General features: G+C 38.3%; 2 protein-coding genes across 2 annotated transcripts; both read right to left on the bottom strand.

The window, feature by feature from the left end:
• Nucleotides 1–11,680: 11,680 nt before the first annotated feature.
• LOC129772955 (uncharacterized) lies at nucleotides 11,681–12,073 on the bottom strand. Its single transcript, XM_055776490.1, has 2 exons — nucleotides 12,026–12,073; nucleotides 11,681–11,968 (listed from the first exon to the last, which is right to left on the bottom strand). Exons 1-2 carry the CDS (start codon nucleotides 12,071–12,073, stop codon nucleotides 11,681–11,683), a joined length of 336 nt encoding a protein of 111 aa, XP_055632465.1.
• A 1,078-nt stretch (nucleotides 12,074–13,151) lies between these two features.
• On the bottom strand, nucleotides 13,152–13,910 carry LOC129777432 (NHP2-like protein 1 homolog). Its single transcript, XM_055783689.1, has 2 exons — nucleotides 13,750–13,910; nucleotides 13,152–13,636 (listed from the first exon to the last, which is right to left on the bottom strand). The coding sequence occupies exons 1-2, from the start codon at nucleotides 13,750–13,752 to the stop codon at nucleotides 13,256–13,258; spliced, it is 384 nt and encodes a 127-aa protein (XP_055639664.1). The 5' UTR covers nucleotides 13,753–13,910; the 3' UTR covers nucleotides 13,152–13,255.
• Between the last annotated feature and the right edge of the window lie 6,278 nt (nucleotides 13,911–20,188).

Below are 20,188 nucleotides of genomic sequence, written 5' to 3' on the forward strand. Positions count from 1 at the left end.
CGAAAAATAATTTCATGTTTGTTTCAACACCAGTGAATGTACAAAGTTCGTACATTTCGTTATTTTGATTCGAATAGTCATGCACGGCGTATTTCCCAAAACTATTCAAGAGTTTTATCAAAACTTTATTACTTTTTGAATAAGAAACATGTAATATTCAGGTGTAACGCGGCATGTGGGGGGTGGCGGGGTATTTTATTGTTGGTGCTGCGTGTTTAGATTTGCTAAACTTTGAGTCGGTAGATTTCAACCTGATTGCAACGCTGTTGCAGTCCTTCCTTGTATTCCCTGTAATTGGAGTATTGAAAGATGTTATGAGATACAATTTGAATGAGAAAAAATGGCTGGGTTATCACCCATTTTTTTGCTGTATTCTATGCTTGCCGAACCAAGGTTGCAAGAGACCAATAGAAGAAATTTCTATTGATTTTGTCGAGGATGGACTTAGCATATCGTCCAATGAGAAACGAGGCGCTGTTGATATTGCAGATGGAGAAATAATGATTTTGTATATGTTCACAATCAAAATAAAATATTTCCTAAGCAATTGAGGTGTATTAAGCTACATAAATATTCATAACAGCAACAGATGGTAGCAGGTGTGCTCACGAGAGAAATTTGTTTATTGGATCATTTATGATGTTCCCAGAATGTGGTACCAACGGTTGTATCAGTAGGAAGGCCGTCATGATTGCAGTCATCATGGCAGAAATGTATCGTAATGTTCCGTCGCTTCCCGGGAAGACCATTTGTTATCAGAACGAAATGAGCTCTTTGATCGTTGAATGTGGTCGACGGAGTCACACTTTCCAGTAAGCTCCACCCAGTCAAGTTGACACCTTTTTTCGGACCAATGATTGAAAACTGAACGCATCCATCCATAGTTGATATTTCCACTCAATTGTTTAATACTTTGCTTACCCAGTGTAACAGAAGTGTTCGTTATTGGTGCTACTCCTGGAAGCCAGTAGTTGCTAGAATATTATACTGTAGAAAAAAATATGTTGTGAAAGCACAATATACACTTACTCAAATCCAAGGCGCCTCTATATATACCAGGTGAAACAATCATATGAAATGCACTTTCAGCCATATTGGAATTGCTGTCGGTATTGTTTACAAACAGCATCAGAACGCTGCCGGCGGCTCTCTACAAACTGCTGCGACGCTTATTCGAACGATGCCTACTTTGTTCGGCTTTCGCGAATTTATGTGAAAAAGACGGGATGATTTTGTAGAATTTCATTCTCATCCAGTTCATCCACTACTCTCGCATGTGAAAATGCAAAAATGGCGTATCCTAGCAATAACAAAACAAACAACCCCCGCTCCACAAACCGTAATCCCCTTCTAATTGAAGTGATGATGTTGCTTCACCTGTTATACATTTATACAAGCGCCTTGCTCAAATCTTAACTGATGCATCATAGAGTACAGAGGAACAGCACAGAAAAGTTCGTATGTGTCATGTGTGTTAACCATTCATTTGTGTCCATCAATCGCATAGGTCTCGCTTGTTCAGGGTTTGCGACGCCACGAATCATCCGATGAGCATTCCTGTCCATTTCGCGAAAGAAGAATCCTGAATCAGGGTTTCCTAAGGCCATCTACACATTACGCAACCGCAACCCGATCTATGTTGGCGATGTCAATCGGATCTCCAACTCAGCTCTGCACATTGAGGCAACTCAAACGTGATAAAATCATTTTCATCCGTCATCATGCATCACACGTCATTACGCTAGCTGAGATGTCTTTTCTTCAATTACCCCAGGAAATCATATGGAAAGCGAATTATTAATACAACAGTTTGTTTTCAAAAAATCTGTTTTGCTTAGATTTTTCCTTAATTCGAACGAAAAGAAATAAAATCAAAAGCATCAATATATACGTAACTTTTCAACACTCTCATTGATATAAAAACGAGCAGCTTTATAGTACAACATTTGTGTAGAAAAATGCTTCCAATTCAGTCCAATATTCAAATCAACTGCATGAAACAGATAATCATCATCACTACAAATTTAGTGATTGCATGAAAAAGACAAGAAAATATAACGTGTTGCTCTTGGGCAGGCGACTTTAATAATATTTCACATAAAACAAAAACAAATGATGAAATTGAAACATTCATGTTGAACATTTTATCGCTAGCGAATTCGAATGTTTGTTAAATTCTCGCAGTAGTGCCGTAATGTTCTCATGTATCACCTCCGACATGATCTCGGTAGTGGTTAAATCAGCATCCATTGAAGCATCACCGGGACTGTGCTCAGCTATGGTTCTGTTCTCTCTCCCTCTATTTCATTCGTAGATCCGGTGTTAATTGAAGATGCATCATTCTAGTGAATCATGTCATGCGGGTCTAGAAGGCAGGAAAGTTGCGAGTTATTTAATGAAACAATGTTTTTACCGGAGTGCTCTCTCGTAATTCACGATCTGATTCATTGTTTTTAAAGTGACCGACTACCCCGAATCCATACATACACACGAATGTATGAAGAGCGACCGCCACAATAACTGCGTCTTGCTCCGTAATATTTTCACCTGAAAACAATAAAACAATATATGAAATTGTATATCAAATGAGTAAAATCCTTACATTTCATTCGTGTTTTTGTAAACTAATTCAATTTTGGAAACAATGCTTGGTATTGCAACTGACAAATACCGAAACTTAACGAACGCAGAAATCGAAATGTCAACATCAATTGAACGAAAAGGTTGCCGACACAAATCGCGCGCGACTCGACATGCTGAGTTGAATCGAAAAAGTTGGTCCGACCAAAGTTGCCAGTTGCCTAGTGTGTATGCTCCCATTTGATTACACATGTTCTCAACTTTTTTGACAGATTCGTTAAGTTGCTTTCCAACTTAGGTTGCCTAGTGTGTAGATGGCCTAAGCTAACCTAACTCGTCACAGTAGTTCCGCACCATGTATGCTGGGAAAAAATAACAGTATAATAAGTGCTCAATGCTTCTCGACCACCTCATATATAACGTCACATAGTGCCTTTGGACGGTAGGGTCCTTCCTGCTATCATCACGATATGGAAATCCCTCTTGGGTAAATCACGCACTCAGCATGATACTTAAACGGATAATCAGTTCGTATGCCTTCTTCATCAATCCCACCAATGATAATATGAAACTGCCATCCAGTAGTATACAAAAACCAGCAACACCTACAATATGTATTCGGGATTTTGGTGAATCCGATTTGACCGGTTTTTATATGAAGTGTTTCATGATATTGTAATATCCTTGAATACCACGGATTTCTCTATGAATTAATAACACTCAATTTGTACCACAACCTATCTCTTTTATTGTCTCCAATACACTGACTCAAAAGCTCTCCTAGATACCACATCCTCCGGATGCACAAAATAACTTGAAATTTTACATAATTAATTTTTATAATATTCAAACTGCACAGCATCAATATATCTATGCGGTTTCCTTATTTGCCTTGGGTTCCTATGGCACTTGGAAGATTCTTCTTGTTCAGTTGTATCTCCAGTATTGGTTCGATGCTCTTGTCCACTTGAATCTCTAGTGTTGGTTCGATGCTCTTGTTCAGTTGATTCTCCAGTGTTGGTTCGATGCTCATTTGCTGGTGGCTCTTGCGGTAACATCTGATGATGAAAACTTGAATGACTCATTTGTGTTGGTACTTCCAATTCGTTTTCCCCCTGGGAACAGGGTTCAGCAACGGTTTCTTCATTGCGCTCCATAATTTTTTTTTTTAAATTTCACGCTGCGCTCGAATTTTTTTTTTGTTAGCACCTCCTGCAATGTTGCTCGCCCAGCTCCCGTAATTTTAATAACCTTATGTATCACATTTTGACGTAGGACTACGTCTAACCGGAAGATATAGGGGGTGAAATGGAAATCTAGGCACTGAACAAGTAGGAAAAAATGCAAGATTTGGAACGCTTATAACTCGAGCATTTCTCAATAGATCGCAAAGGTTTTTGCATCAATTAATAGGAAATATATCTACGCATCTATCATAACGAATAACATTTCATTTTTCTTGAGATAAATAATTGAATAATTGTGAAATATCAAGCATTCTCAAAATTCACTATGTGCCCATTTTTGATTGGTCCATTTTGTGCTCCTCAAATCGTACCGACCAAAACGGGCAACCAGAGCAGCAGCGAAATAGAATGAAGCACGATTGGAAAGGAGAAAGAAAAAAATGAACGAAACATTGGTCGCAGTCTCACACATGCGTAATTCTCGAGCCGGCCAGTCAGCTTAAAAATCCCCGCTCCGCTGCCGTACCGATCATTCTCATTCAAACCGTACACCACATCGGTTCGCATCACAACACATCAACAAACCAATCCAAGCAGCCATGTCTGGACATGGTAAAGAAGGAAAAGTGAAGGGAAAGGCAAAATCCCGCTCGAACCGTGTTGATCTGGAGTTCCCCGCAAGGGTAGCTAGGCCGAGCCCGTTAGTACCAGTGCTCCAGTCCACCTAGCCGGCGTTATATAGTTTCGGCCCCCGAAGTGATCGAGTTAGCAGGCAAAGCTGCTCGCGACGATAAGAAAACCCGCATTCAGAACAGAACACATTCGGTTCGGTGGACACCAAGACAACAGGCAGTTGCAGCGAGTGGCGAGTGGCAAACGCAATCGCAAAACGGCATCAGGTAGCAGAAGAAAAAAGTTTGTTCTTTATACAAACTGCTTTGGTGGCAAATCCAGAACAAGGCGGCATCGAGGGCGTTCGGAATGGTTTTTTCAAAACCACGAGTACTAAGTTTTCTAAATTGGAACCATTCCATAAAACAAGGCGCTTTTCAGGGCCATTAAACCTTCCAAAAAAGAGTTTAGGAAATACAGTTCAATGCTTTCTAAAACAATATCCAAAATAATAATAAAACACAAATTGATTTTTTCATAATTTGTTTGCCAGGATATGATGAGTATGTGAATTTGGCAGTTGCTCTGAGCTTATTGATGGTTGGGGACTTTCCTGATTATTCAATTTTCACCAATTCTTAAATTGTTTCCAGATTGAAAGTACAGTAATTTACAATTAGTTCGACATTTAGCTAATTGGACGGACATGTAATGCGACTTATTTAGTTGGACATTTTTGTAAACATAGAGATCCAAATTATGACCCCACATTGAAAGTCGACACTGTACCACTGTCATCGCAAATGTTCAATTACAGGTTAAAATCGCCTCCAATGCGACACTGAGTGGCGCTTCGGCACGTCGCATTGAATGTAATTTACTGTACAACATGTCACAAAGCTGGATGAGAAGAAATTTTCCAACTGTGAAAGCTGTGGCGAGTGGCAAACGCAATAACTAAACAGGAAGGTTTAACCGAACAAGATTGAAATATCGAGTGATAACAAAAACACAACACCAAAGGTTCTTTTCAGAACCATCAACATATTCATAAAGAGTAAACAGTAAATTAATCCATTTTTTAGGTAGATAGGTAGGTATTCACGTAGGAGAAGAAAATAAAACAATATATTAAAAATATATATTTAACAAAAGCTGTCCCCTTTGTATAGTCCTACGTCACTCCGGTTATGTCCCCGACATTACCCACCCGTCTTTTTATACGTGGAATCAGCTTTGTCGCGCTTTTGCTGGCAAACCAGAACTATATCTCCAACTATAATCTGTGTTTCCTGAGCGTGACGACGGATATCCTCTCGCATATTACGGTTGAACTTGGCTAATTCATCCCGATCTCGCAATTCATCATCATTCTTCTGTATGCAGTCTGTCCGTAGATCTGGCAACAATCCTCTTACGGCTCTTCCGAACATCAGCTCAGCCGGAGGAATTTTCGTAACATGGTGAGGCCATGAGTTGTATGCCACTACGTAGTCTGCTAAAGCTTCTTTCCAGCTGTGCTTTCCCAACTTAGCAATCGCAGTTATTTTGTTTATTCCCTGCATGCTTCTCTCTACGAGGCCATTTTCTGTGGGATTGAGCGGTGTGCTGTGAATCAATTTGATTCCCCAAACATTTTTGAGCCAGACTTCAAGATCCACGCTGTTAAACGGCGGTCCATTATCAGCCTTCAGCGTTCTCGGTACGTAATATGTATTGAAAACCCTCTTAAGCACCCGTTTTACAGCCTCAGCATCAGTTTTCTCCATTGGAATAGCAACAAGGAATCGTGAATAATTGTCTGTCAATACCAATGCTTTCCAGTTGTGTGTGTCTGAGGCTGACGAAAAGTCCATTGAGACATAATCCCATGGATTTTTTGGCAGCATTGTCATTGTGATAGGTGGAGGTTTACATTGTGGAGTGACTAACTGGCATTCAGGACAACTCCTAACGAATTCCTCAATCGCACGATCCATACCAGGCCACCACAGACCTTGCCTCAGAAAATTTTTCATGGTCGACATGCCAGGATGACCCCGATGAGCCAAACGTAACGCTCTTGAACGCAACACCAATGGTAACACCAATTTCTCGTCCTTCATCAACACATCTTCATTCCCATACAAACTTGGACTTCGAAGCAATCAGATCGCGTAACGGTTTGGTTTTGTGCGAAAAATTCTTGATGAATGGACTTATGAAAGTCAACATTCCCAAGAAACTTCGAACCTCTGAAGCATCTCTCGGACTTTAAAAAAGTTTAATATCGGATATTTTTTCTTCATGGGTAGGATGCCTGTCCCATCGATGGTAAAACCAAGAAAATCTACAGCAGTCTGATTATACATGGATTTTTTTTCGTTGATAGTTAAATTGTTGACTTTTAACACTTTCTTGACATCCATAACATGGCTTTCCAGTTCTTGCAGAGTCCGCCCATAAATAAGAATATCATCCAGGTAAACGACAAGATTTTTACAATTTATCAAGAGTTTCTCCATCACCTTCTGGAATAACTCTGGAGCACAGGACAGACCAAACGGCAGTCTCCTAAAACGCATTAGACCGTTCGCTGTCATGAAAGTAGTCAGGTGTCGTACGTCTTCATGAAGCTCCACATGAAAATATGCATCCTTTAGGTCTAATTTCGTGAAAAACAAAGTGCCTTTTCCGTTCGGAATGTCTGTCCAAATCTTCTCCAACGATGGCATTGGGTAGGGCTCTCGAACAATCGCTTTGTTTACCTCCCGATAATCCACCACGATACGAAAATCCTTCGTTCCTTTGGGTACCAGAACCAGAGGAGACACATGAGATACAACATCTTGCTCTTTGTCAGCTCTTTCTATTATACCCCTGAATTCCATGGCGTGTAGTCTTTCATTCGTGGCGGTTTCGAAAGCCTTTGGGATATTGTACCTAATAATCTGTTTCGGTATCACAGCCTCATCGATCTTGAATCGAACACCGTCCACAGGTATTTTGGGAAAATCTTTGAATACTAAACCATCCTCATGATAAAGCTTATCTTCACCACAACTAGAAGACACGATCCTGCTTGAATCAGTACAATTGATCCATGTTTCTTTTTTTTATCGTATCCAATACGCATTAGATTTAAACGGCTTGCCGTTTCGTATCCAAGGAGGGATAAATGTGTTCCTTTCACAACGAAAAACTTTGCTAGATGAGTTGGTTGAATCTCGTTTGTAACGCCAACATAAGCTCGAAAAGAACATTCTACATCGAGAGGATTCTGGTTAGCGTAGCTTTTAAGAATTTCTTCAGGATGTATCACTACATCTTGAATAACGGTCCGACAATTCCGCTTAATGGAATTCCACGCACAACTCGTGATCGTATTCACAGAGGCGCCTGAATCCACGAGAAACTTCAAATTTTCTGTTCCAATTGAACAGATTACGAACCTTGGATCGTCCGTACTTTCAAGCATCCTCGCTTCTCTAGTAATTAACTGGTTTATTATTCCCGCTTCTTTCTTTAACTCTTGGTTATGTTCCACGTGCATCCGTTTCCTGGAACTGTTTCCGCTGTTTTTTGGTGAATGACAGAATTCGGCAAAATGGCCAAATTTGTCACAATTATAACAGCGCGCGCGATGAGCTCTACAATCACGCGCACCATGCATCCTACCACACTTATGGCAGGTACGAACAGAAGCTGAATCTCTCGGACTCCTGGGATGATCATGCGAATACGAATACTTTGATCTAAATCGCCCACTTGTCGAACCAAGAAAACGTTCAAATTTTGTGCCACCAGAATCTGATCTCCGGACTTGTAAAACGTTGATTGGTGTTGCAACAGCATCACAGCGGTCGTCATGCTCCGAACCACTTGCATTTTGGCCGCAATCTGCAAACTTTCGTGCATGATTTACCTCAGCTCTGATGTAATCCAAGTGCTTTCCATGGTTTATGACTCGCTCCAGATCATTTCCGAGGAAATCTGACATCTCGTATAATTTCTCTGCTATCCCAGGCACTGAGCGTCGCAACAACGCATGCATAAATTCTTCCTGTCGTTGCTCATGACCGAAATCACAAAATTTCGGCTGATTTTCTAAGCGCAACACCCAGTCCGAAAATGATTCTGAACTCGTCATTCGCATCTCTCTGAATTTCATACGTTCTTTCGACACGTCACATGTTTGGTTGAAGTACTTATTGAGCACCGAAATAGTAGCTTGATAAACATCCTGATGCATATCATCTACCAACTTTTCCTGCATTTCGATAATGCTCAATAGATACTCCCCGGCAAAAATCTTCAAAGCTGTCAGTTTCATATTTACGTTCACCGGTGGCTTGGTAGACACTATGCGAGTGAATTGATCTCGGTAACGAATCCATTCCGCCTTCCTCTTGTTCGTCGGCAGTGATCCATCAAAATTCTTCAAAGGCCACGAACCCGCAAGCCAATCCGCTCTAGGAATCTCCTGTCTTGTCTGAACGCTATTCGAACTCGCTACATCACCGGACAGCTCCGTGGGTGGTATTTCCCGCACTCCTTTAACTCCCTTGTTATTTATACCACCGATGTCATCCGATGACAAAATGTCGGTTTCATGACAAACACCGCTCATTTCTGAAATGCACAAATAATTTTATCACCGTATCAATGAACACAATGCTTTCCCTACGGCATTTATTACTTTTTCTCGAACTTCCGTGTGAAATCAATTCGGAGCTTCCTGAAAATCGTTGCAACCTAGCAGAAAAAAATTTTTTCACTCGCAGAAAAAGAACAGCGTCGAACAAATCGATCGCAAATGAGAGAATGAGAGGTTAAATTGAAAACCGTTTGTTTGTCTCTTCTTTTCATCTTCTCGCTACAACGGAATGTGCGTTTTCATACGGACGCACCCAGTATCAAATAAATGCGTTGTATGTAAAGTGCAATGTTGCCATAGTTAATTTTTTTTTTTGTTAAATTATCTTGAAGCTAAACTCAGCGCAAGTCATAAGCACCATCATTCTTACTTTTATCATTTTATTAGTTTGTAAACTTGGCTTTGAGCTTAACTCAGCGCAAGTTATTCATACATTTTGCTTCTTGGCTTGGAGCTACACTCAGCGCAAGTTAGTCATACTTTTTTTTTCATTTCTTGGCTTGGAGCTTAACTCAGCGCAAGTTGATCATACTGTTTCCTCTCTTGGCTTGGAGCTAAACTCAGCGCAAGTTATTCATACACAATTCTTTCTTGGCTTGGAGCTTAACTCAGCGCAAGTTATTCATACACAATTCTTTCTTGGCTTGGAGCTTAACTCAGCGCAAGTTGATTTTTAAGGCGGCTCGCACACCGCAGCAATAAGCAACTAGCAAACTGCAGTACACAATATGCAACAGGAAACATATTTTGTTGTTCTTCGCATACCAGAGCAATAAAAACCCCTGACATTATGCAAACAATCGCCTTAATGTACGAAACTTGTCAAAATATGAGCGATAAGTTGCTATTCAACCGACACGCCGTGTTGCTAGCGACATGTGTTGCTCTGTAAAGGCGACAGCGATATCGTATTGCGTCGGTGTGCGAGATCAACAAAGATTAAATGGAAAAATCCATTGGTGATAATATTGCTTATTGCATGTTGACAGTTGCTAGTTGCTCATTGCTCCGGTGTGCGAGCCGCCTAAGAAAACTGGCAACACAGCGGAAATTCTCCTGCTCACTTTTTTTTGCTTACCCAAGTTGATTTTTCTTTAAACTTACATTTATTAACCTTTATCAATTTCTCCAACGAAAATTTTATGTATCACCACCAAGTTCATTCGTTTAGGCAGGATCGCCAATGTAATATCCTTGAATACCACGGATTTCTCTATGAATTAATAACACTCAATTTGTACCACAACCTATCTCTTTTATTGTCTCCAATACACTGACTCAAAAGCTCTCCTAGATACCACAGATATGATATGGTAAAACTGTGTTGCCCAGAGCATTGTAAATATCTGGAAAAATAAATGCACCGCCAGCTATCGGCGGTGGTCTTCTATTTCTATTGTACCTATTGCAATCGTTCATATAACGTTATTGTTTCAGCACCTTGTTTGTGCTAAATGTGAGAAGCTTTCTTTGGGATATCGTCACTACGAAAAACGTGGGTTCGCTTTTTTGCTAAACACATTATCATCAATGTTTGGGAACTAATTTTTGATTTGAAAATTAAGAAATACATAGTCAGCGATCCCAAACGTGAACTCCAACCCACTTGTTAGGTTTCTGTCCCGGTTTGACATCATTCACATAATCAACGGTTACACCGAGTGTCTTCTGGTTCCTATTCGGTGATCGAAGAAGGAACGTATTGCAGGGACTGTTCACGTATGCGTAATCCGTACAGCTGCTGTTGGATCCGGTGAACACCTCCATGTGAAACCGAAATATGAAAATCGCTCATGCAGTTAGAATAAAGCAGCGCATTTTTCGATTTCAATCCTCGTAAATGATATGTTGATAAACAAATGACGCCATATTGATTTTGATTTTGGGTAGCCTATATTCAATTGATGTCTAACCCCTGATTAAAGTTAGCCACTATTCGACTATATAACCGGACCGAGTTGTAAACAACAGCAATTGATTGAACCAAAATGTCAGTAAACCGCAGCAATATTGGGTACACTGGCAATATGAGGGATTTGACGTTTTAGTCGTACCCCTGATCTAAATATGGCGTGCCGTTGAAGTTCAAGTAACTGGCGCCAATTACTGGTCAATGTGTAAATCAGCTATTAGTTTGTCACTCGAACTGTGTAGTTTTATCTCGATTAAGTTCGTCACTAAAGCTATCAAAGTTTTGAACAATCAGAAAACAAAAACGGCGACACGAATCAATATGAAATTTTTAGCATTTGATTAAAACTTATAACAAACACTAGTACTTGTATATTTTGTAAAATTAAAAAGATTGATATTTGAATTTTATATTTATCAAAGCAATAAGTAGACCTTAAATAAATGTAGTTTTGAAATTATGTATTTTTTTTATTTGCATGTGATAATTTCTCACGAAGATACAACCTTATTTATTTTCGATGTAGCACTTCTAATTTTCTAATTCTAGATTGTGCCTCTGATTTTCCATCAGTACATTGTTGATAGTTTCTTTTATCTTCCCTAACTGTTTAGAAATCTGTCTGTAATAATGAACCAAATCAGCAGTTTTTTTTTCAAAGCATTTTAGAATATTGGTGACCGAATCATGAAAGGTTGCTTGGTTTTGCACTTGCGTCTCCTGCAAGGTGTGCATTGATGTCCTCCTCTTCTTCTATGGACGCGTCTCATTATTCTCACAGGCTCCATCCTCCAAAATTCGATTATCTTCAATCGACGCAGATTCCCCACCGCCATTAATCGATTGATTTGCGCTAGGCTCTAGCCTGAAACTGCAACTGTCTATGCCCTCAACTGCTGGAGCCAGTCCTGCAAGAGCAACAACTCGTTCCTTCAGCGCAGTAAGTTCAATAAACTTACTAGGACACCCACCTGTAGCAAATTGTTCGTGACGGTTGTGGGCTAGCTTGCGTTTTGTGTTCGATTTCCAATCGAACCAGACCTGTGAAAAACTGGTTTAGAGAAACGAATATAAATACAGAACTTTGAATGTGTCTACCTTTTTCCACGTCGTCGAATCTTTGGTTGGTGGCCCAAGACTGTTCATCTCGGCTGCCACAGAAATCCAGTAGGGAGCAGTATTGCATTTCGCGAAACCCTTCGCGATATCCGGCTACTCTTCCAAGAGATCAACCAGTCGGCTGTATTGATCCTTGTTTGTGCTTTTGGATTTCGATGGTTTCGACCTAAACAGTCCGATGGGAATAAAATGATTGAATTAAAATAAATAAATTGAATGGCTTAAAAACATTGTTCACTTACATTGTTCTATACAGATCATGTTTCGTCTAGGTTTTAGAGTTGATATATTCTATTAGAAATGCCTTTCTTTCTGCCTCTCCAGCAATTTTTCACTGTAATTATACATTAACGCACATGAACAAGAATTTCAGAATAAAACATTAAAGAAAATTAATTTTTACATACCACATCGCCTGAATAAACCACAAAACGTAAACATCGATTGATTTTTTTTTCTACGCTTCATGTGATTCGCAACTCAAAAGTAGCATTTGACTGATCGATGAAAAAAAGCGTTCGTAAGAAAACGAGGATAGGAAAATTCTTTCGAACGAACGATGTTCGAATGAATAGATTTGCTTCGCACCAATGATACGAATGAGGGATACTTTCGAACGTTTTGCATTCGTTCGAAAACAAGGATAGGGTGTATATTCGTTTCATTTCGTTTTCACCGTTAAGTGACGTTCGTGATCAGGCCCAATATATCCCAATTTGTAAGATAGTTAATTTAGTACGATCCTTCTTAGGAGAATGAGATAATCGTCGAGAAAAACGCGAAAATTTTCGACTGCTTCCATATTTTGATCGTGACGCTAAAGTTACTTGAAACTTTTCTTCAATGAGAGGATTACACAACGAATAAGGATACCCTAATAGAGAGTAGAAATACCCGCCTATAGAACTCTGTTCCACATTCACATTTGCATCTACCGTAAATATGAAACCGAAAGTTTTTTTTGGGTTCATAGTTCATGGATGTTATGAAATTATAAATATTCAAATATATAAATATATCCTCAGATTGTGGAATGTTTTGCATCGAAATTCTTATTTACATGGAATGTAATAAATAATTTCGAATAACTAATAAGGGATAACGATTTTTTAAAATTCCTTATTTCGAAATTTATTTCCACCATTGCTATCAAAATATTCAAGTTGTCTTAACTGTGGCATAAAGCTATCGGAATTTGTACATTACACGTTAAACCAGTAAACGCTCGATCTCCTGCTGGATAGTTACAATCTGCGGCTTCAGCTGCGAGCCCTCGTTGATTGTAACCGAACAGGCAACAATTGGGCGAGAAACGCCGCAAGCACGCCCTAGCGCCTGCTTCGAGCGAACGAAAACGTACGGAACGTTCTTGTCCTCGCACAGCAGAGGTAAATGCAGAATAATCTCGAGTGGTTCCGCATCTGCCGCCATCACGATAAACTCGGACAAACCACGATTTAGTGTTTTCGTCGCCTCGTTAGCGCCTCGCCGCAATTGCTTGTAGTTCACTGCTTGCTGGATGAGAGTCATGATTTTGGAGGTCAGTGCCTGCTCCGCCAGCGGATAAGCCTTCGGGTTAACTTCCTCAGTCTGAAAATAGCACAAAACGTGATACTTAGTAAGGTTACCTTCCATGGAATAGTTTCATAGTTTCTTTAGTTATACTAATATGTTCACTGATTATCCGAAGTCACCACGCTTACCATTTTAATATAAAATGTTTACTTCTTGAAGACGTTGTTTAAATTGTTGGAAAATAAATTCAGTTTATAAAGCCTCGGCGGGTAGCTTCATTGGCCGCTTGCACAGAAATGCTTGAACCTGCTTGAACGTTTACATGCGTTCAATAGAAATGTCAAGTTGAACTGTCGAAGGAAGTGTAATGGTTTGTGACGAATGATGTAGTCTATGCATATGAACAACAATTATATTCCACACTGAAACAAAAACTACCTTTGGAAATTTATATCTCGAAGATGCTGAAAACGGTTCATTATTATTTCAATGAACTATATTGTGAATTTACTTGACTGTTGGATTTTGAGTTCATTTCAGCTTCCTATTTCAGTTTGTGGAAAAAATAGGCGAATCACATCCTTGAGCTACTGGGAGAGGTGCGTTCAAAATTAATGACGGAAGCCTCACCGGATGAATATCTTTACCTTTGTTAAGCTATCCCCCTCTAGGAAGGAAACCAATTTCAAGCAACACATCATGGTTAGTGGCAAGTGGCTTATAATATTAACAAGAATATTTAATCATCTACAGTAATCTACATTCAATGCGACATGCTGAGGCAACACTCAGTGTCGCATTGGAGGCGATGTTCACCTATAATTGAACATTTTCGATGAGAGTGGTACAGTGTCGATGTCTGGTGGCGACTTTCAATGTGGGGCCATAATTTGGGTCCCGAACTCGATGTTTACAGAAATGTCCAATTAGAGGTAAAACTATTCAATTAAACGTGTCGCATTACAAGTCTGTCTAATTAGCAAAATGTCGCATTAAATGTAAATAACTGTATAGATATTTTGTGTGAACAGATTGACTCCTTCGTTATGGGTGCTTTGTACATTCATGCACAGATAGAAGAGCTCAAAGCTCCAGCGACAAAATTTCGTTCCTTGTTGAATGCAATGAATTCTTCGTTGCCGCCATAAGAAAACTAGTTCAGTAGAAATCGGAACATAACAAATGCTATCGATAATAATCATTAATTTTAGTGCTGATTTTCTTGTACGGATTTACTTGATGCATAAAACAAACAAAACATTTCTCGCGTAACTTTTGAAAAGGTCCTAAGTAACAAATGTAAACAAATCGAGTTAATGGATGCATACTATTAGTGCTCAATCATTGAAAGCAATGCGAAAACAACCGTTCAAGTATCTATCCTTTTCACCTTTTTATTACCGATACAAAAAATGTCCAATGTACAGATTCGAATTTTAAGCACTCGACTATTACTTCGGACGCCACTTTCCTCTGACACTCGATACGTCCGAAGTAACAAAGCAATCAAAACAACACGAAGTCGCACTTCGGACATTTTGAGTTTTTGTTATTTTCGGGTGTTGATATCGTTTTTAGTGCAATTCAACGAGTTATAACAATAACGATCTGCTTTTAGCACGAAATGCAAGTAATTGAAGCGTTGTTCAGTAGTTATATGCAAATTGTCATCGTACAACGTAATTTGGTCCAATGTACGAAGCGGTCAGTCAAAACGTCCAATGTAACATTTGTCGCTCGGAGGTTTCAATATCAAACTAAAATCACATAACAACAGTTACGATTGGTTTTGCGGAGTTATTATTGACTGCTAGTGGTAAAAGTAGTGATAAAGATCGATTCCTTTTGAAACAATTCGCGGAACAATGTTCCGATCTTCAACTTCGTTTTTCTCGAGTTGATGTGAATGTTACATAGGACCTTTTCAAAAATTACGCGAGATTTGTCATTTTTGTACTTTTTTTAAAACATTACCGATGGATTGAATTTACCGCCAGCAGTATAATCGCATTTTGAAAACACCATGCCAGTTTGTCCTAAAATGCGGAGGCACGAAATTCTTAGTTTCTGGCAAAGTTCTCTAAACATCAATTTCTGTTCTATAATACGGTATCCTCAGTATCCCATGATTTCCAAAGGAAACTTCCTCAAGAAACAACCCAGCAAACATTAAATCGTATGATTTTGCACGTGTCAAGTCTTACAAGAAATCCGAATAAATCATAATCGCATATAAATATCAATCAAAGTATGTATCCTGTATATTTGAAATCGCATTAAATGTAAAAACTCGATTTTATATACCATTATCAAATTAAGTCGCAATTCGGTATAAGAAACATCTATTATATGATGTACATTGTCGTTAGAGTTATTTAATCCGCATCATATGTGTATACTACGCTGATGCAGTTTGTGTGTAGTATAAGCGTATAATTTAAATCGATTCAGTACTGTAGTAAATCGTGTTGCATGCTGAAGAAAATCATGAAACAGTAAATCATATTAGATCCTAATAAAGAACATATTACATCATATTGAAATGTCAATGAAATGCTGATGCAATAGAAAGTTTTAACCGCTGTTGAATTAAGTTTCAGATAGCCGCGCGAGATAGCTGGTGGATGATAATCCAGACGACCGGAGTTCGAACCCACATCGCAGCAGTTTTCACCAAACATCAATCTGTGCCATTTTAAACATTCATATTCCACTCCCAACAGAAGTCAATCAAACAATTATTATTTCTACAAACATAAATACTCATATATAAAAATGGCGATTCGTGAGGCTATAAAAAACATTTCACGAAAATATTTTGCGCCATTTGTTTTTTTCTATGTCTGTAATAAATCGTATATGAGTATGGCAAAAGTCGTATTTGGTGCTTTGACAATTCATGAATATATTCACATTAGATCGCAATTTAATTCAACATAATCGCTATTATAGCCGGTCAAAGTTGCATATTCATCCAAACAAATTCGGTAAGCATTTGCCATGTATGCATATAGCCTCCACTTTTGCATGCATATGCCAGTTAGGCGCATTATATGCCAACCAAATTTTAGGGCATATGATGTTATATATACGCTTGTTATGCGATTTAATGTTTGCTGGGAAGAGCGGATGAAGATCTCAAAGAAAATAGCTTAATTTATTAACATATCATTTGATACCTACTTGCGTATCTGTACTCTCTTCGCCAAGGTTTTCCAAGTCATTTCATATGCATGTGCTATTTTACTAATTGACGATGCGCTTATTGAGACTCCAGAATGCAGGGCGAACTGTGGGAGAGCTTCGTCGATATACAATATAACATTTTTATGGTACAGGTTGATCAATCTGGTTCGTCTGTCTGCAATTAACTTACAGAAAGTGCTCTATCGTGTACAAAGAGTTATTATTCCTTCTCGTTCATAATCCACGATCCAGAAACTTATGGTTGATATGGACTTCTTGTGAATTTTACCTAATTGTGATCGTGATAATCCCAGAAGTAGTAATCGTACAAACAATTATATTTTGTGTTACCCCGATGATACTGAACGTTTCAAATGATTTAATATTCCATGTTGTCATTAATCTTTTAAATTTCACGAAAATGCTCACAAAACATGATTATGACACGCAATGGCGATAATAAGATTGGTCACTTTTGATATATTTATCTGTCAACAGCAAACACGACTATTTTTACGACCGTTCCAAATGCGACTATTTCGAACCGTCGTGTTCAGTTAGGGAATCAACGCACAACAAAATTAAGTAAATACTGCAATGATTTGAATATAATATAATATAATGAATATAACAAAATTAGAAATGTTTATTACAACGAATTTATTCAGAGTTCTTTAAGTAGATCGCACGCGATCAATTATTTCATCAATCTAATTCCATATGTCATGAGATGGACGACATGATTTACAATCGATTGACGGTAGGGTATCCACATTTTCGGATTTTTAAACATTCGACATTCGAATTGATTGTGTAAGTGACACATTACACGGTTTTTTGTAACTGTGTACGAGTTCAAGTTCTTTAAAAATTACGTGAATTCACTAAATAGTCGAGTAATCGAAACATGTATGAACGTATTAGTTCAAAAACAAGAATAAAACTGCATTGCAATGAATCAATAAGCAAGAAGATGACGTTTTCCAAATTTCGCAAAAACTTCTAATTACAGTAGAATTCTGATTATCAGCGGATTTCATATTATCATGATTCCATTGTATTTGTAATCAATTCTACAAACGTTAAACGTAGTATCTTTTACTGTTTTCAATACAATACAATATTACGGTCTCGAAAGATGAATGACTACACTGAATTTAGAGTTGTCTGGTGTAATTTCTATTAGACGTGGTGGAAAAATTAGGTAAAGCTAGAAATTCTGATTTTGTACACCTTCCCCCCATCCCTTACGTAACACCATTCCTATCTCTAACACACAGTAAGTAACGCAAAGCAGACCCCCCCCCCTTCTCGCGTTATTTGATACAACAACAAGCAACTCTGATTATTGGAAGAACTCTAAATCATTCGAAATCAGCTCACGAAGCGATTGCGATGGCGGAGAGCTACCGTTGGGAAACCTGAGAAGTTAACCGAGATAATTCTTTCAAAATCTATCGGACCGGCGAAGCGTTCCGTTAATCTTCGGGCGTACTCTTTATGGAACTGAAGTGCAGTTTCCGAAAAACAAATCACCACTGTTTTCGCTGGGTATATTAAAATTTCCTATAATTAATTTTTTATTAGTTACATATGATTGTTTCTAGTCTAGTTAGTAAGTCTTACGTTTTAGTGACTCCTGTTGCCTGTTCTATCAGGAAGCCTCCTCAGGTGTATTCAATACGCCTTTTAGCTAGCCTATTTATTTTAAGTATAATGTTAGAAATAAGGTAAGGTTTAATGTAAGTAAACTTAAGTGCTTACCCTTTATAGTACATAAATCACTTAGCAGTAGAATCATTTAACTGAGGCTAGGTGTATGCTTGGTGCTAATCTAATCTAGAAATTCAAATAATTTAATTTTCATTGAAAATCTTCGCACTTCACACTTGCTACTCTCTTTTCTAACTATCTCGATTTTTCTTTTCAACAATGCCTACTAGATTTTTCCTTCTAACAATGGTTGCTATAGTTTCCTTTTTTCCCCTATTTCCATCCATTGAACTCAAAACTCTGAACAAAATTCGAAGAGGCAATTGGATCCCAGCAAACATTAAATCGTATAATTTTGCACGTACTAAGTCTTACAAGAAATCAGAATAAATCATAATCGCATATAATATCAATCAAAGTATGTATCGTGTATATTTGAAATCGCATAAAATGTAAAAACACGATTTTATATATCATTATCAAATTAAGTCGCAATTCGGTATAATAAACATCAATTTTATTATGTACATTGTCGTAACATATATTTAATCCGCATCATATGCGTATATTACGCTGATGCAGTTTGTGTGTCGTATAAGCATATAATTTAAATCGATTCAGTACTGTAGTAAATCGTATTGCATGCTGAAGAAAATCATGAAACAGTAAATCATATTAGATCCTAATAAAGAACATATTACATCATATTGAAATGTCAATGAAATGCTGATGCACTCGAAAGTTTTAACCGCTGTTGAATTAAACTTCAGATAGCCGCGCAAGCTGGTGGATGATAATCCAGACGACCGGAGTTCGAACCCACATCGGAGCAGTTTTCACCAAACATCAATCTGTGTCATTTTAAACATTCATATTCCACTTCCAACATAAGTCAATCAATCAATTATTATTTCTACGAACATAAATACTCATATATAAAAATGGCGATTCGTGAGGCTATAATAAACATTTAACGAAAATATTTTGCGCCATTTGTTTTTTTTCTATGTCTGTAATAAATCGTATATGAGTATGGCAAATGTCGTATTTGGTGCTTTGACAATTCATGAATATATTCATATTAGATCGCAACTCAATTCCAACATAATCGCTATTATAGCCGGTCATAGTTGCATATTTATCCAAACAAATTCGGTAAACATTTGCCATGTATGTATATGGCCTCCACTTTTGCATGCATATGCCAGTTAGGCGCATTATATGCCAACCAAATTTTAGGGCATATGATGTTATATATACGCTTGTTATGCGATTTAATGTTTGCTGGGATGTTAAGGTGCGTTCAGCCTGAGAGGCGTAACAACTCCAATGAGGACAGACAGCTTGATTGTTGACGGGACGGTGACGGTGACGCTGTATGTGTAGCGCACTTTAGGTCGCCAATAGTTTGAACCTGTTTGAACGCTAGTATTATTTGATGAAAAAAATGTAGTTCAACATTTCCGTTGGATTCTCCTCAACGACCAGTTTGATTCTGTTCACATGACCCAGATCCGAACTAACAATTTTCCTAGAACAAATATAACAACTCAAAACACAAAATAAAACCATTTTCATTGATAAATGTTTTATGACAATTTAATTTTCTCATGTTTTTTTTTAAATTTTACCGGCCACAAAAAGTCTACACACTTCGCTCCTTCGCTCCCGCCACAAGCAGTGGCATTTTTTGTTTCACCCTGTTCTTCGCTTGACAGTACTGCTGTT

The sequence above is a fragment of the Toxorhynchites rutilus genome, chromosome 3 (genome assembly GCF_029784135.1).
Source record: "Toxorhynchites rutilus septentrionalis strain SRP chromosome 3, ASM2978413v1, whole genome shotgun sequence".
In the NCBI taxonomy this organism is placed as follows: domain Eukaryota; kingdom Metazoa; phylum Arthropoda; class Insecta; order Diptera; family Culicidae; genus Toxorhynchites; species Toxorhynchites rutilus.